The sequence below is a fragment of the Ranitomeya imitator genome, chromosome 2 (assembly GCF_032444005.1).
Source record: "Ranitomeya imitator isolate aRanImi1 chromosome 2, aRanImi1.pri, whole genome shotgun sequence".
Classification (NCBI taxonomy): Eukaryota; Metazoa; Chordata; class Amphibia; order Anura; family Dendrobatidae; genus Ranitomeya; species Ranitomeya imitator.
The window spans coordinates 600,678,279-600,702,961 of NC_091283.1; the positions used below are offsets into that span (position 1 = coordinate 600,678,279).

Genomic DNA, 24,683 nt, shown 5'->3' on the forward strand with positions numbered 1-24,683 from the left:
GAAATCACTTTATTAAATAAATAGTTTTTTTACCCCTGAAAATTCACTCCACTGCATAACTTACTGTCCACTGCCTGTTGCCAAGTGTAATCCTTCTTCAGTATCAAAGGCTTCTTATTTTAGAAAGTGGAGGCTGCTCTTTATTTCTCTGCTCTTGTTTTCCTGTCTGTCACACTGTATACAAGTATAACAGAGAGGTGGGCCAGTCAGACCATCCGTTGGACAATAGCAGGGGGAATGGATGCTAAAAAGTGAGAAAAAGGAAGTTCCTGCACTTATAGTATGGCAGAATACTGATCACGAGAAATTGCCTACTCTAAAAACGTGTGGATGGGATTCTGTAAAACATGAGAAGTAGAGATAAGGGAATCACTTTGGAGCAAATTTCGTACAGCTCAAATTTCACATAAATTTAGATTTGCCAGAATCCATTTTTTTTCTATTGGATTTGCACAAATCCTACAAATTTGAGGCCAGCTGGCTGCCATTTTGCTAGATTCAATAGGGCTAGAAATTAATGAAAAAAGTTTAAAAATCTAATACTCACCTGACCCTCACCTGTATTGTGCAGGCCAATTACCAACTGTACAACTGTTTGTAAAAATTTAGTTGCTTGTTTAATAAATTACTGTTGATCAAATGTCATCTCTGATTTTTATATAATTTACGTACTTAGCGGACAGGGCCTCTATGTTCTACGGTGTCATGGCTATATGGGCGCTGGACTATGGGATGGACATAGTGTGATGGCTGTATGGGCACTGGACAATAGGATGGAGAAGAATCATTAGTTAAGAATTTTATATATACAATACTTATTCGATCAAAAAATAACAAAATTAAAGTAAGAATTTTTTTTAATAACCATAAATAAAAATTACAAATTATTTTGTTCCCCAAAAAAATACAATAAACAAAATTGAATATCGATGTTGAATTTGATTAATAGGGATCTTGACATCTTCTATCTTTTGGTATAGATCTTCCCATCTTGGTCAGTTAATGTTCTTCCATCCTTCTCTGCTGCTCAGGCTGCCCAACACCAGCACAGGAGTATTGCCAGTGCACGGCACCTTCTGGACTCATGAAGTAGTCAGTGAAGGATTCTCTCACACGCACACCCGAGTTGGACGGCCTTCCCAGACCCACGTTGACCACTGGATTAAATATTGGCTGCTGGTACTCCACATCTACATCAGTGTTGTACTCACGAGCATAGTTGTGGAGTACACAGCAAGCCTTAATCACAGTGTCAACGGTGTCTGTGTCCAACTGGATGGGTGTGTCAAAGATCCTCCACTGACTAGTCATGATCCCAAAGGTGCATTCCACATATCTGCGTGCACGACTCAGCCGATAATTAAAAATCCTTCGCCGGGCATTCAGTCCCCTTCGTGGGTATGGGCGCAGCAAGGTTGTCATTAAGGGAAACGCCTCATCCGATACCATCACAAAGGGTACTGGATGTGTGGAACCCGGCAAAGGTCTTGGGGCTGGGAGCGTTCCGCCATCTTGAAGAATTTGCATCCCAATCTGTGACGTTCGCAACACCCGAGAATCCCCAGTACTACCAAAGGCACCAACGTCAATGGCAACAAATTTGTAATGTGCATCAGCCACCGCCATCAGGACCACTGAAAAATACTTCTTATAATTAAAGAAGCGTGATCCTGATCGTGGGGGCTGCTGAACCCTTACATGTTTACCATCGACTGCACCTATGCAGTTTGGGAAATTGGCCACAGACTGAAAGCCTGCTGCAACCTGCAGCCAAGTCTCCTCGGTTGGGGAAGGCATCACTATAGGCTGCAACTTCTGCCAGATGACGGTACATGTGCACCTCACAATGTTAGAGATGGTGGATTTACCAACCCTAAATTGGAGGTGCAGGGATGTATAGCTCTCTCCTGTGGCCAAAAATCTGCAAAGAAACAAAAATGAATATTAGAAATGTCACACAAAATTACAAAAAAATATGTCAGCAGTTATGGGCGCTATAATATGTGTCCAGCCCCTTTCATGTTTTATCTAAAGTATTCTATAATGCTGCCCTTAGTAACACGGCACAACACAAAATAAACCACCAGTCACATCAGAAGGGACTTGCATGGTCCGTGTCCAGCCACTCCAATGTTTAGCCAACGACGGCGCCCTCCTGCTTCCTTCAACGCACTAATCTGGCCTGTTGAGGGCAGAAGTAAGTCCTGCAGTGAGCAAAGGCAAGAAAAGGAGAGAGGCCCAGCGCATGCACATCTGCGCACTTTGCTCTATCCTCATCAGGACCAGAAAGTACGTCTGCGCAGAAGAGTGGTATCGCAAGAAGGGAGGCGCACAAACTGGACACAGCAAGATGGGATAACATTACAAAACACACACACGGGTATGATGTATCTCCATTGACCCAGGGCCCTAATTATAGAATTCTGTAGATAAGGCGTAAAATACAGTGGGCACATCTGGTAGCACACAAAAATGTTTACAGTTTCCTGGCGTGTTATAAACATGATATTTCCGGTACCGTAACACGCAGTAACAGAGATATCCATGTCCATTGTGTGTGTGTGGCCCATGTGCTGAATCCTTCCCACAAGGATGGCTAGCAGGGATAAAAGCAATACAGTAACCGCAGTTAGCGGCGACAGGTGATGAAGACAAATCCCATTCTTCCCTGATGGCGCAGAAATCTTGCAGAGCAAGGAAGAATGATGACAACATCTTCATCACCTGCCGCCAGAGAACAGCGCTTCCTGTTGCACTTCACCTGTGCGAGGCGTGTCACACAGAGGACATCAATGTGTGTTCTCCATGTGCACGTGTGCGGGACACTTTGTTGAACATGCAAATGAGAAAAAAGGGCATGCCAGCATGTTTTGCCCGCAGTCATACAGCAGACGTAAAGGCACTGACGTGTGCATAGATGACTGTGTCTAGGGTACCGTCACACATAACGATATCATTAACGATATCGTTGTTTTTTTGTGCCGTAGCAACGATATCGTTAACAACTTTATCGTTATCGTTTCCCTGCGTCCCCCAGTGTCAGCGCCAGCCGCCCGTAAAGCAGAGCACAGCGGTGACGTCACCGCTCTGCTTTACGGCCAGCGCACTTACTGCAGGGAAGCTGACGCTGCGTGACGCGACAGGAATGTAAGTATGTTTTATTTTTTTTTTTTTAAATTATACAATGGTAACCAGGGTAAACATCGGGTTACTAAGCACGGCCCTGCGCTTAGTAACCCAATGTTTACCCTGGTTACCAGGGGACTTCGCATAGTTGGTCGCTGGAGAGCTGTCTGTGTGAGAGCTCTCCAACGACCACACAGCGACGCTGCAGCGATGGGCATCGTTGTCTAGATCGCTGCAGCGTCGCTAAATGTGACGGTACCTTTATTAGTTTGTCAGTGTCTCCGGGACATGTGAAAACTTTCATCACACATACCGGACACACTGACATGTGAAAGAGCCCTAATAACATTCAACCCAAAAATTATTTACTTACCGCAAGGTGATGAGCAGCCTTTCCTCAGCAGAGATGGCCTTCCTCATAAAAGTGTCTTGCAGTGTGAGATGGGGAGAAACTATTTCCAGAAGTCGGTCGAACGCCAGGATTGGCAGACGGCAAAATGAAACAAACTTTTCCGGGTATCTGAAAATGCAAAAAGAAAAAAAAATGGTTACATAACATATCATAACATTTGTGGAAAAACATTACTTTGTATTTTCATGAATTTCTACTTACTTCCGCAAATCATTGTAAGGCCGGGGACACACACAACGTATAAAAAAACGGTCCGTTTTTGGCGGACGAGAATCGCACAAATGTTACCAAAACAGTGATCCGTGTGCAGTGCGAGGATGCGATTTTCTCGCATCAAATGATCCGTGTGACATCCGTGTGACATCCGTATGAAGTCCGTATGGTGAGATTTTCTCACACACTTGCAAAATGAGCAAATAATGGCTGAGCCTTTCCTGTCACCTGCCCAATGCCTGAGAATTTCTCGCAAGTCACACTGATGGTCCGTGTGCTGTGCTATTTTTTTCTCACCCCCATAGACTTTCATTAGCGATTCTCGGCCGAGAAACGCTGACAATCGCAGCATGCTGCGATTTCACTCGGATCCTGAATACGGCCGAGAAAATATCGGATGATGGGAGCTGCCCCATAGATTAACATTGGGGCGAGTGCTATGCGATTTTTTTATCGCATTGCACTCGTCCGTATTACGGTCTAGTGTGACCCCGGCCTAAAGCACATAAAAGTGGCCTTTTTGTGTACGTTCTGCGACAAGCGGGTGCACCCAGAGTCTTTTCCGTAACCGTCTTCTCTCCTGCTGCTGCCTCTAAAATAAAAAAAAATACATTTTTTTTACAACACAACACTGTGAAAAATAAGAAAAATCAATAAAAAAAGATGTCGGTAAAGCGCTGTAGAATATGTTTAGCGTTAAAAAAAAAAAAAAAAAAAATGCACTTCAGCTTACCTGCTGTCTATGAATATTCAAAATTTGCAGCAGCAACGCCAACATAAGTATCCAGTGCAGCCTGCGGACCTGTATCTGCGGCATGTTTTGGTTACTTCCACTCATGTTTGCACAAAATGGAGGATGAAAGAAGAAGGGGTTGGACAAGGAAATGACATCATTTTTTTTTTTTTTTTGTAACTGAAGTTTGTCAAATTTCCAGAGCTTTATTTAGGTAAAAAACGCAGACAATCTGCATAAAAAAACGCACTGACAACCGCACTGAAAAACGCACCAAAAACGCACCAAAAAACGCACCTGCGTTTTCTGCCAAGAACTGCGGATTTAGTGCAGAAAAAAAAGCTGGAAAATCTGCAATGTGTGAACATAGCCTTATACGGCTTTCTACGGCCGTAGAAAATCGCAGCATGCTGCGTTTGTCACCGTATTGCGCAAATAAAACGTCAATGAAAGTCTATGGAAGCCCCAAAAATACGGATTACACACGGACCAGCAGTGTGACTTGCGAGAAATACGCAGCGGTGTTAGCGAGAAAAGCCGGTAATTCATTGCGGTGTACAGTAAAATCACACTGACAGCTCACAGTAGAATAGGTAGAATAAATGTGTACACATAGAATAGATATATATATATATATGTCAGTGAGACACATATATGTATATATATTAATATTTCTTCCAGCGCTAGACAGCTTTAAAGCCAGTAATTCAATTACCGGCTTTTGCTTTCTCCTTCCTAAAACCCGACATGATATGAGACCTGGTTTACATACAGTAAACCATCTCATATCACCATTTTTTTTTGCATATTCCACACTACTAATGTTAGTAGTGTGTATGTGCAAAATTTGGCCGTTCTAGCTAGTAAATTAAGGGGTTAAATGGCGGAAAAAATTGGCGTGGGCTCCCGCACAATTTTCTCCGCCAGAGTAGTAAAGCCAGTGACTGAGGGCAGATATTAATAGCCTGGAGAGGGTCCATGGTTATTGGCCCCCCCTGGCTAAAAACATCTGCCCCCAGCCACCCCAGAAAAGGCACATCTGGAAGATGCGCCTATTCTGGCACTTGGCCACTCTCTTCCCATTCCCGTGTAGCGGTGGGATATGGGGTAATGAAGGGTTAATGCCACCTTGCTATTGTAAGGTGACATTAAGCCAAATTAATAATGGAGAGGCGTCAATTATGACACCTATCCATTATTAATCCAATACTAGTAAAGGGTTAAAAAAAAAACACACACACATTATTAAAAATTAATTTATTGAAAAAATCACAAAGGCTGTTGTATTAATTTATTCTACTCTCAATCCACTCACTGAAGACCCTCGATCTGTAAATAAAAAAAAATAATAAACCAACAATATACTTATCTTCCGAGGATCTGGCACATCCAACGATGTAGATCCATCTGAAGGGGTTAAAATATTTTGCAGACACGAGCTCCGCTAATGCAGGATGCTCATTTCTGCAAAACCCCGGCAAATGAAGCTAAATATAGGTCAATGATCTATATTTAGCTTCATTTGCGGTGAGGCACCCTCTGCTGGCTGTTCCTAGATCGTGGGAACTTTCCTAGAAAGCTCCCTGGCTCGAGTTCATATGAGGACAACCAGCAGAGGGCGCCCTCTTATGATCTCGAGCCTGGGAGCTTTCTAGGAAAGTTCCCACGATCTAGTAGGAACAGCCAGCAGAGGGCGCCTCACCGCAAATGAAGCTAAATAAAGATCATTGACCTATATTTAGCTTCATTCGCCGGGGTTTTGCAGAAATGAGCATCCTGCATTAGCGGAGCTCGTGTCTGCAAAATATTTTAACCCCTTCAGATGGATCTACATCGTTGGACGTGCCAGATCCTCGGAAGGTAAGTATATTGTTGGTTTATTATTTTTTTTTATTTACAGATCGAGGGTCTTCAGTGAGTGGATTGAGAGTAGAACAAATTAATACAACAGCCTTTGTGATTTTTTCAATAAATTAATTTTTAATAATGTGTGTTTTTTTTTTAACCCTTTACTAGTATTGGATTAATAATGTATAGGTGTCATAATTGACGCCTCTCCATTATTAATTTGGCTTAATGTCACCTTACAATAGCAAGGTGGCATTAACCCTTCATTACCCCATATCCCACCGCTACACGGGAATGGGAAGAGAGTGGCCAAGTGCCAGAATAGGCGCATCTTCCAGATGTGCCTTTTCTGGGGTGGCTGGGGGCAGGTGTTTTTAGCCGGGGGGGGGCCAATAACCATGGACCCTCTCCAGGCTATTAATATCTGCCCTCAGTCACTGGCTTTACTACTCTGGCGGAGAAAATTGTGCGGGAGCCCACGCCAATTTTTTCCGCCATTTAACCCCTTATTTTACTAGCTAGAACGGCCAAATTTTACATATACACACTACTAACATTAGTAGTGTGGAATATGCAAAAAAAAATGGTGACATGAGAGGGTTTACTATATGTAAAGCATGTCTCATATCATGTCGGGTTTTAGGAAGGAGAAAGCAAAAGCCGGTAATTGAATTACCGGCTTTCTGCTATCTCGCGCTGTATGAAGTAATAATATATATACATATATGTGTCTCCCTGACATATATATATAGAGAGACAGTATATATGTTTTTTTTTTTTAACACATGGATCCCTTGTATAGCCGTATGTCGGTTTTGCAAGCCTGCGATAAAAACACGCATTACGGATGCCATACGGATTACATACGGAGGATGCCATGCGCAAAAAACGGTGACACACCCTGCCTACAGAGGAGCTACGGAACACTATTTTGGGGACTTTTCAGCGTATTACGGCCGTAATATAGGGACCGTATTGTTTTACGCTGTGTGTGACGCCGGCCTAAGTCTCTGTCCATCCAGCACGACCTCCTGCAAGTGCTTACCTCGATGAGCAGAAGTCGTCATAGCTGCGGGTCGCACACCATAAACTCCTAGTGGTGCAACATCGGTGGGTGAGGCACTAGGCCAGTCCTCACGTAGTGGTGACACGTCGTCCTCCATGGCACTTGGGTGTACATAATTAATAATACGACTGGGTACAGGATTAATCCTCATTTGAACAGCTGGGCAGGAGGCTTGCAGATGCCCCGGCTGTCCACATCGATAGCATCTCTGCTGGGTCTCACTCCATCCAAGGCGTCCTCTTGGGCGAGGGGTAAGGGAACCTGGAGGCCGGCTCCCACCTGAAGGTGCTGTAGGGGTTTGAGGACGACTTATCCATGAGCTGGCTGGGCATGAGGCCTGCAGATGCCCCAGATGCCCACAACCATAACACCTGCGCTCTGCTACTTCCTCTCCTCGTCGTATTCCAGAAAACGCAGTAGAAGCAACTGGAGGCACATTTACACGGGTATCAGCATGAGGTGGTGGCTTAGAGGAACGGGGAACAATGGGGACAGAAGAACAGGGGGCCACCGGTGTTGTGGAGCTGGTAGGCCTCTCTCCATCCTCCAACAGAACCCTCCACTGAGGCTTGATGGTGAGAGCCTCATCAGCTAGAGCTGCAGCTTCCTCCACAGTGGCTGGTCTCCTCTCACGCACCCATTCCCGGATCTCAGCAGGGCACTTGAAGTAAAACTGCTCTTTTAGGATAACCTGGAGGAAGGTCTCCCAGGTTAAGGCCTCATCTGCCTCCAGCCAGCGATGACATATCTGTTTGAGTCTGTGGGCATACATCTTGAAAGACACTTCCTCATCACAGGCTAAAGTACGGAACTGAGTCCTGTAAGGGTCTGGAGTAACAGCATAATGTTCTAGAATAGTCCGTTTAATCTCCGCATACTCACAGTTCCCCTGAGGGTCCATAGCTCTATAGGCTGCGGCAGCTCCACCCTCTAAGAGCCCCACCAGATGTCGGACTCGGTCCCTTTCCGGGACTTCCATTAATCAACACTGATGCTCAAAGTCCTGGAAGAAGCCCTCAATGTCGCCTGCAGCCTCATTAAAGGGCTTGAAGTCTTTGCGGGACACTCTGGGGATTTCCCTCATGGTGGGTGCTGGTGTTAGAGTCTGTCTGGAGCTTCTAGCTGCTTCCAAAGCGATCTGCCTCTCCAGCAATGCCATCTCCTGAGCTCTGTCCTCGGCTCTGTGAATGGCCTCCCTCTCCTGAGCTCTGTGAATGGCCTCCATCTTATAGTCTATGGTGGCCTCTTCTCCCAGCAATGCCAACTCCTCCTCGTACCACACAACCCACTGACTTTTTTGGGTATTTGCCTCCGGCTGCCTTCTTTCCTCCATTTGCTGTGAGGATCCTTCCTCAGCGTCATCTTGCAGGCGAACTCCTTCCAAAGCCTCAATAAGCTGCTCCTTGGAGAGTCCTTTAAAACGGACTCCTACTTCCCGGGCCTTTGATTGCAGGCTCCCCAAACTCCAGTTCTTGTACTCTGTGGTGCTGGTTCTCGATGTTGATGGGCCGTTGTCCTCCATTCCTTCTGCTCTGATCCCACTGCTTGCCACCAGTTTGTGACGGGGTGTACGGCAGAGCAAGAAGGGACAACAGGCCAAGGGATGATTCCACAGATTTATTATCAAGAACGTTGGAACAACACATGCAGGTAGATCTACAGAGTCCACAATTAGTCCAACGGAACAGGTTCGGGGCCACCTCCCGATAATCCTTGTGCCAGGTAACAAAGCAATAGTCCACACGAGTCCAAGTAACATAGTAACATAGTATCATAGTTAGTAAGGCCGAAAAAAGACATTTGTCCATCCAGTTCAGCCTATATTCCATCATAATAAATCCCCAGATCTACGTCCTTCTACAGAACCTAATTGTATGATACAATATTGTTCTGCTCCAGGAAGACATCCAGGCCTCTCTTGAACCCCTCGACTGAGTTCGCCATCACCACCTCCTCAGGCAAGCAATTCCAGATTCTCACTGCCCTAACAGTAAAGAATCCTCTTCTATGTTGGTGGAAAAACCTTCTCTCCTCCAGACGCAAAGAATGCCCCCTTGTGCCCGTCACCTTCCTTGGTATAAACAGATCCTCAGCGAAATATTTGTATTGTCCCCTTATATACTTATACATGGTTATTAGATCGCCCCTCAGTCGTCTTTTTTCTAGACTAAATAATCCTAATTTCGCTAATCTATCTGGGTATTGTAGTTCTCCCATCCCCTTTATTAATTTTGTTGCCCTCCTTTGTACTCTCTCTAGTTCCATTATATCCTTCCTGAGCACCGGTGCCCAAAACTGGACACAGTACTCCATGTGCGGTCTAACTAGGGATTTGTACAAAGGCAGTATAATGCTCTCATCATGTGTATCCAGACCTCTTTTAATGCACCCCATGATCCTGTTTGCCTTGGCAGCTGCTGCCTGGCACTGGCTGCTCCAGGTAAGTTTATCATTAACTAGGATCCCCAAGTCCTTCTCCCTGTCAGATTTACCCAGTGGTTTCCCATTCAGTGTGTAATGGTGATATTGATTCCTTCTTCCCATGTGTATAACCTTACATTTATCATTGTTAAACCTCATCTGCCACCTTTCAGCCCAAGTTTCCAACTTATCCAGATCCATCTGTAGCAGAATACTATCTTCTCTTGTATTAACTGCTTTACATAGTTTTGTATCATCTGCAAATATCGATATTTTACTGTGTAAATCTTCTACCAGATCATTAATGAATATGTTGAAGAGAACAGGTCCCAATACTGACCCCTGCGGTACCCCACTGGTCACAGCGACCCAGTTAGAGACTATACCATTTATAACCACCCTCTGCTTTCTATCACTAAGCCAGTTACTAACCCATTTACACACATTTTCCCCCAGACCAAGCATTCTCATTTTGTGTACCAACCTCTTGTGCGGCACGGTATCAAACGCTTTGGAAAAATCGAGATATACCACGTCCAATGACTCACCGTGGTCCAGCCTATAGCTTACCTCTTCATAAAAACTGATTAGATTGGTTTGACAGGAGCGATTTCTCATAAACCCATGCTGATATGGAGTTAAACAGTTATTCTCATTGAGATAATCCAGAATAACATCCCTCAGAAACCCTTCAAATATTTTACCAACAATAGAGGTTAGACTTACTGGCCTATAATTTCCAGGTTCACTTTTAGAGCCCTTTTTGAATATTGGCACCACATTTGCTATGCGCCAATCCTGCGGAACAGACCCTGTCGCTATAGAGTCCCTAAAAATAAGAAATAATGGTTTATCTATTACATTACTAAAATAGATAAATCTCCGGGTCCGGATGGCATACACCCACGAGTACTAAGAGAACTAAGTAATGTAATAGATAAACCATTATTTCTTATTTTTAGTGACTCTATAGCGACAGGGTCTGTTCCGCAGGACTGGCGCATAGCAAATGTGGTGCCAATATTCAAAAAGGGCTCTAAAAGTGAACCTGGAAATTATAGGCCAGTAAGTCTAACCTCTATTGTTGGTAAAATATTTGAAGGGTTTCTAAGGGATGTTATTCTGGATTATCTCAATGAGAATAACTGTTTAACTCCATATCAGCATGGGTTTATGAGAAATCGCTCATGTCAAACCAATCTAATCAGTTTTTATGAAGAGGTAAGCTATAGGCTGGACCACGGTGAGTCATTGGACGTGGTATATCTCGATTTTTCCAAAGCGTTTGATACCGTGCCGCACAAGAGGTTGGTACACAAAATGAGAATGCTTGGTCTGGGGGAACATGTGTGTAAATGGGTTAGTAACTGGCTTAGTGATAGAAAGCAGAGGGTGGTTATAAATGGTATAGTCTCTAACTGGGTCGCTGTGACCAGTGGGGTACCGCAGGGGTCAGTATTGGGACCTGTTCTCTTCAACATATTCATTAATGATCTGGTAAAAGGTTTACACAGTAAAATATCGATATTTGCAGATGATACAAAACTATGTAAAGCAGTTAATACAAGAGAAGATAGTATTCTGCTACAGATGGATCTGGATAAGTTGGAAACTTGGGCTGAAAGGTGGCAGATGAGGTTTAACAATGATAAATGTAAGGTTATACACATGGGAAGAGGGAATCAATATCACCATTACACACTGAACGGGAAACCACTGGGTAAATCTGACAGGGAGAAGGACTTGGGGATCCTAGTTAATGATAAACTTACCTGGAGCAGCCAGTGCCAGGCAGCAGCTGCCAAGGCAAACAGGATCATGGGGTGCATTAAAAGAGGTCTGGATACACATGATGAGAGCATTATACTGCCTCTGTACAAATCCCTAGTTAGACCGCACATGGAGTACTGTGTCCAGTTTTGGGCACCGGTGCTCAGGAAGGATATAATGGAACTTGAGAGAGTACAAAGGAGGGCAACAAAATTAATAAAGGGGATGGGAGAACTACAATACCCAGATAGATTAGCGAAATTAGGATTATTTAGTCTAGAAAAAAGACGACTGAGGGGCGATCTAATAACCATGTATAAGTATATAAGGGGACAATACAAATATCTCGCTGAGGATCTGTTTATACCAAGGAAGGTGACGGGCACAAGGGGGCATCCTTTGCGTCTGGAGGAGAGAAGGTTTTTCCACCAACATAGAAGAGGATTCTTTACTGTTAGGGCAGTGAGAATCTGGAATTGCTTGCCTGAGGAGGTGGTGATGGCGAACTCAGTCGAGGGGTTCAAGAGAGGCCTGGATGTCTTCCTGGAGCAGAACAATATTGTATCATACAATTATTAGGTTCTGTAGAAGGACGTAGATCTGGGTATTTATTATGATGGAATATAGGCTGAACTGGATGGACAAATGTCTTTTTTCGGCCTTACTATGTTACTATGTTATATTACTTAGTTCTCTTAGTAGTCGTGGGTGTATGCCATCCGGACCCGGAGATTTATCTATTTTAATCTTATTTAGCCGGTTTCGCACCTCTTCTTGGGTTAGATTGGTGACCCTTAATATAGTGTTTTCATTGTTTCTTGGGATTTCACCTAGCATTTCATTTTCCACCGTGAATACCGTGGAGAAGAAGGTGTTTAATATGTTCGCTTTTTCCTCGTCATCTACAACCATTCTTTCCTCACTATTTTTTAAGGAGCCTACATTTTCAGTTTTTATTCTTTTACTATTGATATAGTTGAAGAACAGTTTGGGATTAGTTTTACTCTCCTTAGCAATGTGCTTCTCTGTTTCCTTTTTGGCAGCTTTAATTAGTTTTTTAGATAAAGTATTTTTCTCCCTATAGTTTTTTAGAGCTTCAATGGTGCCATCCTGCTTTAGTAGTGCAAATGCTTTCTTTTTACTGTTAATTGCCTGTCTTACTTCTTTGTTTAGCCACATTGGGTTTTTCCTATTTCTAGTCCTTTTATTCCCACAAGGTATAAACCGCTTACACTGCCTATTTAGGATGTTCTTAAACATTTCCCATTTATTATCTGTATTCTTATTTCTGAGGATATTGTCCCAGTCTACCAGATTAAGGGCATCTCTAAGCTGGTCAAACTTTGCCTTCCTAAAGTTCAGTGTTTTTGTGACTCCCTGACAAGTCCCCCTAGTGAAAGACAGGTGAAACTGCACAATATTGTGGTCGCTATTTCCTAAATGCCCAACCACCTGCAGATTTGTTATTCTGTCAGGTCTATTAGATAGTATTAGGTCTAAAAGTGCTGCTCCTCTGGTTGGATTCTGCACCAATTGTGAAAGATAATTTTTCTTGGTTATTAGCAGAAACCTGTTGCCTTTATGGGTTTCACAGGTTTCTGTTTCCCAGTTAATATCCGGGTAGTTAAAGTCCCCCATAACCAGGACCTCATTATGGGTTGCAGCTTCATCTATCTGCTTTAGAAGTAGACTTTCCATGGTTTCTGTTATATTTGGGGGTTCGTAACAGACCCCAATGAGAATTTTGTTACCATTTTTCCCTCCATGAATTTCGACCCAGATGGACTCGACATCCTCATTCCCTTCGCTAATATCCCAAGGGATCCCAAAACAATCCCACGAACGACGAGATATGTCCTCAGCTCAATTCTCGCCCCGTTCGCTTCCGCAGTCACAGATGGGCGTGGGGTCTTGCCTCAGCTAAGAATCCCCACTCCTTCTCCTTCAAGGATCAACTCACATCTGATCTCAAAATAAGAATGGATTGTCTGAGCTCCTGGGATCTGCCCATGAAGGGGTAGGGGTTACACCTTCTATTCAATGGTTGGGTCCACCAGAAGATTCTAGACTGGTGGGCTCCAGGCAGTCTATGTAATATGTACATTTGACTAGCCACCTGCTGTGAGGAAGAATGGCTATTCCTCCACTAGTGATGTTGACAAAGCTTAATTACATTATAGCTTAGGGCTGCAAGTATTGGGGGAAGGAGACATATTGTTACAGGTGAACTCCCAGCCAAGAGAATACATAAATTACAGCTAATAGACACCAGAGAACAGTTACATACATCAAATGGCATATTATTCAAATACAGGACAGGGCAAAAGTACATATCCTTCCAGGGTAGTTTGGTCTGTGGTCCAGTGGGGCCACACCCCCGCACGCCCGCGCCAACCAGTCTGGGCGCGAGCGTGACAGTTTCTTTTTGATCTTGTTTTATTCCACTTTTTGCTCAGCAGTATGTTGATATAGCATTGTTTTTTTTTGCCTTGTGTTTTATTTTTTTTTTTATGATGTTCACTAAAAAGGTTAACTAGTGGGACAGTTTTCTAGGTCAGGTCATTCCGGACACGGCAAAACCAAATATGTGTACTTTTTTTGTTTATTTATTTATTTTTTTCATACAAATATTTATTTATGGGTACAATATCTTTTGATATTTTTATAATGATTTTTTGATTTTCTTTAAATATTTTTACAATTATTTTAAAAAAAGAAAGGTTTTACTTTTTTACTTTGCTCCACTATGGGACTATCATTTTTTGCAGGCTGATCGCAGCAGCTATGCAAACTGTCAGCTTTACACTGATAAAGTTGCTGATCATACTCTGAACATGATCTAGTAACTTTACTAGCTCTGATGACCCAGGTGTTGTCATGACGACATTGCGTCACCATGGCAATCGCCTTTGATCACAGCATTTAAGGGGCTAAAGTACCAGGAGCAGTGCGGGACCGCTCCTGGCACTTTTTGCCAGGTGTCAAAATCAACTGACACCCGGCAGCGATTGTGCATGCATTATGGAATGCAGCACAGGCGCTAAGGTGCTAGTCTTAGTTCAGACGTGAAAAAACTGGTGACAGATTCCCTTTAAAATTCTGTAAACCTTGCTCCATTCAGCAGTCAGAGGGTCAGTGCATATTGTTGGATATCTGAGGCCCGTTGATGAGCGCATTATATGGACGTGTGCCGATATAGTTAACTAACTATGAAACCTGTTCTACGCCCGGGTGGCGAGCATTCTTATTGATACATTGGTAGTGTCTTCAATAAAATGGCGCTGGAGATTGCGATATGCAGACGCACTGACTCTAGCGCTGTTACCACATGCGCATGCTGCGGCCATGCCCGGCACATGTGCACTGCATAAAATTCTGTGTAAACAACTTTTTTAAAAAAAAATTCTGTGGTAATTATTTATGCTAAATGTTGGTGCGAGAGTTTGTGGTTGGGGTCTTGTGTATGTCTTAATTTGCTGGCTGCTTTCCTCCCTTTTATTTTATTCTTCACAGTATTTTTTCTTAAAAATACTATATCTATGAATTTGCATACACAGTGTCTTCAATAAAATGTGGCGCCGTACTGCGGTATGCGAATGCGCGGAGTTTGGCCCACCCATCCCGGCCTTGGACAGAAGGACGCATCCACCGTTATAGATTAGATATCGGACAGCTCACTGACAAGTGTAATTCAGTTGGGCTGCTCAGATGACTGCGTTTTTCACATGGACTGAGTGTCCGTGTGAAAAACAAAAACGCAGCATGCACTATTCTCTTCTGAGAATGTGCCCAAAAAAGGGATCCCATACGAGTCATCTGTGCGGCATTTTTACAGATACATTGCCATTATTAACCTAGGAAACGGCATTTAACCATGTACATTTTAAACGGATGTCACATGGATGACAATGTGGGTGAAAACTTGGACAATTTTTCATATGCTCATCTGACCCCAGCATTAATATGAAACAGTTGAGAAAGAATTATCACTAGTGATGAGCGAGTGTACTCGTTGCTTGGGTTTTCCCGAGCACGCTCGGTTGGTCTCTGAGTATTAGTAACTACTCGGAGATTTAGTTTTCCTTGCCTCAGCTGCATGATTTACAGCTGCTAGCCAGCCTGAGTACATGTGGGGGTTGTCTGGTTGCTAGGGAATCCCCACATGTATTCAAGCTATCTAAGGCCTCTTTCACATTTCCGTAGGCACGTTATGAATTTTTTTGCACGAGGTGGGCAGCGGATGCAGTTTTTCGACGCATCCGCTGCCCACTCTGCAGTCCGGGGAGGAGGGGGCGGACTTTCGGTCCTACTACAAACCCTTATGCGCTCCACCTATAGCCCCCTTACAACGTTTTTAAGCCTTTTTTGATGCCTTATGCTTTCTGTATGTACAAATCCCAGTCAGCCATGTTTATCCACCGCTGCTCCAGTGACGACTCTCCGCTATGTGGTTGCAGTGGAGACAGCACGACTCCGGCACATGACCGCTGCAGCCAGTCACACGGCACAGCTGTCTCATGCCATTACACTGGCATCAGCCATGACGCACAGTTGGGAAACAAAAAAACTGCACTAGCAAAAAAACACGGTGGCTTTGATTGCAGTATGCAGCATACGCGGACTTTCCGAGCGCCATCCGTAAAGCAGTGGCAGATTTAACACTAGTTCGTGCACTACAGCAAGTAGTGTAAACTCTGTAATGTGGCCGCACGGCCCCGGGTCCGACTACTGTACGGTGGTGACATATGACGAGCAGAGTAAGCAAGTACTGCAGCCTGGACCGAGGACTACTACCACCAACATGCACGACTCCAAGGCAGGCACTTTTCAGACAGCCCCTAGTTGTGACCTCGCACTGTGCAGTTACCCTCCAGCGACAGCGAACAGGAATCAGGCCAAGTCACTCCCACTTAGGGCGGGGTTTATTGGATATGGGCGTGGCTTCATTGAAAGTCCCCTGATATGGACGGGCGGTTTCTTTGTGCAGAAGTTGTTGAGCTCAGCACACTGGTCCCATGGCGCCCCTAGCGTTGGTGCAGATTCTGACTCGGAAGGTTCTGAGTATTGGGGTGAAGAGGGTGTGGTTTCGGGGCATACACCAGGGCAGGTAAGAGCGCTCCCCGGAGGTGGGTGAGCACCGTGCTTCTCCTCTATATATTAGGGTCACATTGCGTTAGTGCAATCCGTTTAGCGCAAGCGCTAGCGGATTGCGCTAACGCAATGTTTTCTATGGGGCTGCGGTCGGGGTCGCGGTAACATCCCCGCTCTTGCAGATCCCCGATCTGCGAGAGCGGGGAACGGACCGCGGGCGCGCCTCGGACGCTGCTTGCAGCGTCCGAGGCGCGCCAGGAATCACCGGCGCGTCGCTAGCGCGTGCCGAACATGGCACGCGCTAGTGAAGCGCGTTCCCATTGCCTTCAATGGGCGCGTTAACGGACGCGTTGCACGGCGTTAATTTCGCCGTGCAACGCTGTCCGTTAAACGCGGTCCCATAACGCAATGGGAACCCATTGCTTTACGCTTGTGTCAGGGACTATGTGACGTGGCGTGGTGTGTGTGGGGTTTCCTACATGTAGGGTAGTGCAGCGGACAGCTGGCATCAGGGCACGGTGCAGTGAAGGAATGGGCACACGCCCCTTACAGATGGTCCCGTGCCCGGGTACTACTCCTGGCATGTGTGATTGATGGACGGCTCAGGGGTGTCACACTGCTACCGGGGGTGTCACACTGACTGCTCCAGGGGTGTCACACTGACTGCTCCAGGGGTGTCACACTGACTGCTCCAGGGGTGTCACACTGACTGCTCCAGGGGTGTCACACTGCTACCTGGGGTGTCACACTGACTGCTCCAGGGGTGTCACACTGCTACCTGGGGTGTCACACTGACTGCTCCAGGGGTGTCACACTGCTACCTGGGGTGTCACACTGACTGCTCCAGGGGTGTCACACTGCTACCGGGGGTGTCACACTGACTGCTACCGGGGGTGTCACACTGACTGCTCCAGGGGTGTCACACTGCTACCGGGGGTGTCACACTGACTGCTCCAGGGGTGTCACACTGCTACCGGGGGTGTCACACTGCTCCAGGGGTGTCACACTGACTGCTCCAGGGGTGTCACACTGACTGCTCCAGGGGTGTCACACTGACTGCTCCAGGGGTGTCGCACTGCTACCGGGGGTGTCACACTGACTGCTACCGGGGGTGTCACACTGACTGCTCCAGGGGTGTCACACTGCTACCGGGGGTGTCACACTGACTGCTCCAGGGGTGTCACACTGCTACCGGGGGTGTCACACTGCTCCAGGGGTGTCACACTGACTGCTCCAGGGGTGTCACACTGACTGCTCCAGGGGTGTCACACTGACTGCTCCAGGGGTGTCGCACTGCTACCGGGGGTGTCACACTGACTGCTCCAGGGGTGTCACACTGACTGCTACCGGGGGTGTCACACTGACTGCTCCAGGGGTGTCACACTGCTACCGGGGGTGTCACACTGACTGCTACCAGGGGTGTCACACTGCTACCGGGGGTGTCACACTGACTGCTCCAGGGGTGTCACACTGACTGCTCCAGGGGTGTCACACTGCTACCAGGGGTGTCACACTGACTGCTCCAGGGGTGTCACACTGCTATCGGGGGTGTCACACTGACTGCTCCAGGGGTGTCACACTGACTGCTACCGGGGGTGTCACACTGACTGCTACCGGGGGTGTCACACTGACTGCTCCAGGGGTGTCACACTGACTGCTACCGGGGGTGTCACACTGACTGCTACCAGGGGTGTCACACTGACTGCTCCAGGGGTGTCACACTGACTGCTCCAGGGGTGTCACACTGACTGCTCCAGGGGTGTCACACTGCTACCAGGGGTGTCACACTGACTGCTCCAGGGGTGTCACACTGCTATCGGGGGTGTCACACTGACTGCTCCAGGGGTGTCACACTGACTGCTACCGGGGGTGTCACACTGACTGCTACCAGGGGTGTCACACTGCTACCGGGGGTGTCACACTGACTGCTCCAGGGGTGTCACACTGCTACCGGGGGTGTCACACTGACTGCTACCGGGGGTGTCACACTGACTGCTCCAGGGGTGTCACACTGCTACCGGGGGTGTCACACTGACTGCTCCAGGGGTGTCACACTGCTACCGGGGGTGTCACACTGCTCCAGGGGTGTCACACTGACTGCTCCAGGGGTGTCACACTGACTGCTCCAGGGGTGTCACACTGACTGCTCCAGGGGTGTCGCACTGCTACCGGGGGTGTCACACTGACTGCTACCGGGGGTGTCACACTGACTGCTCCAGGGGTGTCACACTGCTACCGGGGGTGTCACACTGACTGCTCCAGGGGTGTCACACTGCTACCGGGGGTGTCACACTGCTCCAGGGGTGTCACACTGACTGCTCCAGGGGTGTCACACTGACTGCTCCAGGGGTGTCACACTGACTGCTCCAGGGGTGTCGCACTGCTACCGGGGGTGTCACACTGACTGCTCCAGGGGTGTCACACTGACTGCTACCGGGGGTGTCACACTGACTGCTACCGGGGGTGTCACACTGACTGCTCCAGGGGTGTCACACTGCTACCGGGGGTGTCACACTGACTGCTACCAGGGGTGTCACACTGCTACCGGGGGTGTCACACTGACTGCTCCAGGGGTGTCACACTGACTGCTCCAGGGGTGTCACACTGCTACCAGGGGTGTCACACTGACTGCTCCAGGGGTGTCACACTGCTATCGGGGGTGTCACACTGACTGCTCCAGGGGTGTCACACTGACTGCTACCGGGGGTGTCACACTGACTGCTACCGGGGGTGTCACACTGACTGCTACCGGGGGTGTCACACTGACTGCTCCAGGGGTGTCACACTGACTGCTACCGGGGGTGTCACACTGACTGCTACCAGGGGTGTCACACTGACTGCTCCAGGGGTGTCACACTGACTGCTCCAGGGGTGTCACACTGACTGCTCCAGGGGTGTCACACTGCTACCAGGGGTGTCACACTGACTGCTCCAGGGGTGTCACACTGCTATCGGGGGTGTCACACTGACTGCTCCAGGGGTGTCACACTGACTGCTACCGGGGGTGTCACACTGACTGCTACCAGGGGTGTCACACTGCTACCGGGGGTGTCACACTGACTGCTCCAGGGGTGTCACACTGCTACCGGGGGTGTCACACTGACTGCTACCGGGGGTGTCACACTGACTGCTACCGGGGGTGTCACACTGACTGCTACCGGGGGTGTCACACTGACTGCTACCAGGGGTGTCACACTGCTACCGGGGGTGTCACACTGACTGCTCCAGGGGTGTCACACTGACTGCTACCGGGGGTGTCACACTGACTGCTACCGGGGGTGTCACACTGACTGCTACCGGGGGTGTCACAATGACTGCTACCGGGGGTGTCACACTGACTGCTACCGGGGGTGTCACACTGACTGCTACCGGGGGTGTCACACTGACTGCTACCGGGGGTGTCACACTGATTGCTACCAGGGGTGTCACACTGCTACCGGGGGTGTCACACTGACTGCTACCGGGGGTGTCACACTGCTACCAGGGGTGTCACACTGACTGCTACCGAGGGTGTCACACTGACTGCTACCGGGGGTGTCACACTGCTACCAGCGGTGTCACACTGACTGCTCCAGGGGTGTCACACTGCTACCGGGGGTGTCACACTGACTGCTCCAGGGGTGTCACACTGCTACCGGGGGTGTCACACTGACTGCTACCGGGGGTGTCACACTGCTACCGGGGGTGTCACACTGACTGCTCCAGGGGTGTCACACTGACTGCTACTGGGGGTGTCACACTGACTGCTACCAGGGGTGTCACACTGCTACCGGGGGTGTCACACTGACTGCTCCAGGGGTGTCACACTGCTACCGGGGGTGCCACACTGACTGCTCCAGGGGTGTCACACTGACTGCTACCGGGGGTTTCACACTGACTGCTACCAGGGGTGTCACACTGCTACCGGGGGTGTCACACTGACTGCTCCAAGGGTGTCACACTGCTACCGGGGGTGTCACACTGACTGCTCCAGGGGTGTCACACTGCTACCGGGGGTGTCACACTGACTGTTACCGGGGGTGTCACACTGCTACCGGGGGTGTCACACTGACTGCTACCGGGGGTGTCACACTGCTACCAGGGGTGTCACACTGACTGCTCCAGGGGTGTCACACTGCTACCGGGGGTGTCACACTGACTGCTCCAGGGGTGTCACACTGCTACCGGGGGTGTTACACTGACTGTTACCGGGGGTGTCACACTGCTACCGGGGGTGTCACACTGACTGCTCCAGGGGTGTCACACTGCTACCGGGGGTGTCACACTGACTGCTACCGGGGGTGTCACACTGACTGCTACCAGGGGTGTCACACTGCTACCGGGGGTGTCACACTGACTGCTCCAGGGGTGTCACACTGCTACCGGGGGTGTCACACTGACTGCTCCAGGGGTGTCACACTGCTACCGGGGGTGTCACACTGACTGCTCCAGGGGTGTCACACTGACTGCTACCGGGGGTGTCACACTGACTGCTACCGGGGGTGTCACACTGACTGCTCCAGGGGTGTCACACTGCTACCGGTGGTGTCACACTGACTGCTACCGGGGGTGTCACACTGCTACCGGGGTTGTCACACTGACTGCTCCAGGGCTGTCACACTGCTACCGGGGCTGTCACACTGCTACCAGGGGTGTCACACTGACTGCTACCGGGGGTGTCACACTGCTACCGGGGGTGTCACACTGACTGCTACCGGGGGTGTCACACTGCTACCAGGGGTGTCACACTGCCTGCTACCGGGGGTGTCACACTGACTGCTCCAGGGGTGTCACACTGCTACCGGGGGTGTCACACTGACTGCTCCAGGGGTGTCACACTGACTGCTACCGGGGGTGTCACACTGCTACCGGGGGTGTCACACTGACTGCTCCAGGGGTGTCACACTGCTACCGGGGGTGTCACACTGACTGCTCCAGGGGTGTCACACTGCTACCAGGGGTGTCACACTGCTACCGGGGGTGTCACACTGACTGCTCCAGGGGTGTCACTCACTGCTACCGGGGGTATCACACACTGCTACCGGGGGTGTCACACTGACTGCTCCAGGGGTGTCACACACTGCTACCGGGGGTGTCACACTGACTGCTCCAGGGGTGTCACACACTGCTACCGGGGGTGTCACACTGCTACCGGGGGTGTCACACTGACTGCTCCAGGGGTGTCACACTGCTACCGGGGGTGTCACACTGACTGCTCCGGGGGTGTCACACTGACTGCTCCGGGGGTGTCACACTGCTACCAGGGGTGTCACACTCCTACCGGTGGTGTCACACTGACTGCTCCAGGGGTGTCACACACTGCTACCGGGGGTGTCACACTGCTACCGGGGGTGTCACACTGACTGCTCCAGGGGTGTCACACACTGCTACCGGGGGTGTTACACACTGCTACCGGGGGTGTCACACTGCTACCAGGAGTGTCACACTGGTGTCCAGGGCCGGAGCAGGGCGGGTGCTGCACTCTGGAGAGTAGGACACTGTCTACATGTGGCCAGGATTTCATAGTGGAAGACAGCAGCAAGCACCAAAATGTTCCACACGGAGATGTTTCTGTAGCGCAGATCTTCTATTCAGCATCATCTCAATTTCTGCTGCTGAGATAGTGGGGAATAGGTTGTGGATTTTGTCCATTGTCTCTAATTTGGAGACTCCGCAGCCACTGTCCCATAACGAGGCTCACCTGGTCCCGTCTGCTGCCGCTGCCCCTTGGCGAGGCTCCCCTGGTCCCGTCTGCCGCCACTGCCCCTTGGCGAGGCTCCCCTGGTCCCGTCAGCCGCCCCTTGGTGAGGCTCCTATGGCCTGTCTGCTGCCACTGCCCCTTGGCGAGGCTCCCCTGGTCCCGTCTGCCGCCCCTTGGTGAGGCTCCCCTGGTCCTGTCTGCTGCCGCTGTCCCTTGGAGTGGCTCCCTTGGTCCCTTCTGCAGCCGCTGCCCCTTGGCATGGCTCCCCTGGTCCTGTCTGCTGCCGCTGCCCTTTAGTGAGGCTCCCTTGGTCCCGTCTGCAGCCGCTGCCCCTTTGCGAGGCTCCCCTGTTCCCGACTGCTGCCGCTGCCCCTTGGCGATGCTCCCCTGGTCCCGTCTGCCGCTGCTGCCACTTGGCATGGCTCCCCTGATCCTGTCTGCTGCCGCTGCCCTTTAGTGAGGCTCCCTTGGTCCCGTCTGCAGCCGCTGCCCCTTTGCGAGGCTCCCCTGGTCCCGACTGCTGCCCCTTGGCGAGGCTCCCCTGGTCCCGACTGCTGCCCCTTGGCGGGGCTCTCCTGGTCCCGACTGCTGCCCCTTGGCGAGGCTCCCCTGGTCCCGTCTGGTCGTCTGTTCCTGTCCGATGTTTTCACACCTGATTGCTACAGCTATGCACCTTCTTTAGTGATCCCATGTGTCGACACGTCATCCATAGAGCTGGAAATGCAGGGATTGACAAATTAAAGCTGCAAAATTTGCCCCAAAATCTGTCCTTTCTGGGTCAAGTTTGTTGTCGATCTACCATGCAAATTGTCTCTTCAGAGGGGAATAAGACTAGCACTCTAGTGCCACCTATTGGAAGTAGGTGACTTTTGGAGTAATGCCCCTGGTCAGTGCAAACATGTGGCAAGGCTCGTGGTCGATATTGACTTTTAGAATTGCTATTTCCAATTGTTGGCACTAGAGTTCAGGTCCTCTTCCTCTCTAAAGAGACAATTTGCATATTTAATTTCCCAGAGGAGCGTCTCTTCACCTTGGGTTGGCAGGCTTGACATCTCACTCTCCGCAAGGAGAAATGTTACCCCTTGGATCCCTTGTCCATTTAACCAAAGTTAATTTGACCTGTGAATGTTTGTCTTCAGATGGGGTTATCCAGTGAAAGCAAGTAATCTGCAGGATGAACGGTGGGGATTTGAGCCATGGGACCGATCAGCAAAATGGAGAACTTTGACAGGAGTGCAGAGCTCATTCCTTATGGAGCTGCCGTGTGCTGCACTCTGCTTTTTTTTCTTTTCTGCAGACCCATAGAAAATGAATGGCGCTGCAGTCAGGCATGTGACCTGCAATTCATGTTGTCACAGGAATAAAAGTTTCCTGTTCAGTGCAGGTTCCAGTGGTCGGACCACCACTGATCTATAGGTTATCAACTATCCTGTAGATAGTAACGGGTCCCCATCTCGCGAGCGTTATTTCTAGTACTGGTCCCTTATATTGAGCCAAATTAGACACGAGGCCTGCTGCGATCTCGGTACTTGATATATTAATAGTTGAAGGGTCGTCCACACTTGTAATGTTGATGACCAACTCTTAATCGGCGAACAATATCGGTCTGGTGGGGGTCCGACACCCACAACAACCACAAACTGCTGTATTCAGCTGAAGTAGTGGTCAGATCAGAATCGTGAAAGCAGCCAGAGCAGCACAGCCCCATGCACTGTCTTGTGGTAGTTGCTCAGTACTACACATCAGTACCTATTTGTGTCATTTCCAAAAATTCAGTTAAAGGGGTTGTCCATTATTAGGCATCTGTATCGGAGGTGAGTAGTTTTTTTATTTTAAAAGGGGCAAACATTGAGATTGCAGATAAGGGGTTAATATCGTTCTGAAGCAGTGTGGCCACCACACCAAAAACCTGTCTCCCCAGGAGGAAATTAACTATATTCACCGAGCAGCCCCCAGCTTTCAGTAACCATGCCCCGGCACTGACTGACAGCTGGCTGTTGACTGGATCAGGGCAGAGTCGGCTGTCAGTCAGTGCCGGGGCATGGTTACAGCTGCTGCTCACTATGTACTGAGCGGTGACTGATGCTGTACCTCTGACTGAAAGCTAGAGGCTGCCAGGAGGAATATAATTCATTTCCTCCCAGCAGCCGGACATTCAGTGCTACAGCCACATGGCTTTGATTAAAGGGTTCTAGAGTCTCAGGATCCACATGCCTGCAGTCGCTCTGTGTGGCTAAAGACTTGTGAAGCCTCACATCATGGGCACTGTGTGCTGTGAGGTTTCTCCGGTGTCGGCACCAGGAGCTGCGGTCATGTGACCTCA

General features: G+C 48.9%; 1 protein-coding gene across 1 annotated transcript in view; it reads left to right on the top strand.

The window, feature by feature from the left end:
* Window positions 1-16,544: 16,544 nt before the first annotated feature.
* Window positions 16,545-24,683, top strand: part of ACSF2 (acyl-CoA synthetase family member 2) — a 204,648-nt gene continuing 196,509 nt past the window's right edge. The window contains exon 1 of the mRNA XM_069752397.1: window positions 16,545-16,696. Coding sequence (XP_069608498.1) covers window positions 16,605-16,696 — 92 coding nt within the window. The 5' untranslated portion in view covers window positions 16,545-16,604. The remainder of the gene's footprint in view (window positions 16,697-24,683) is intronic.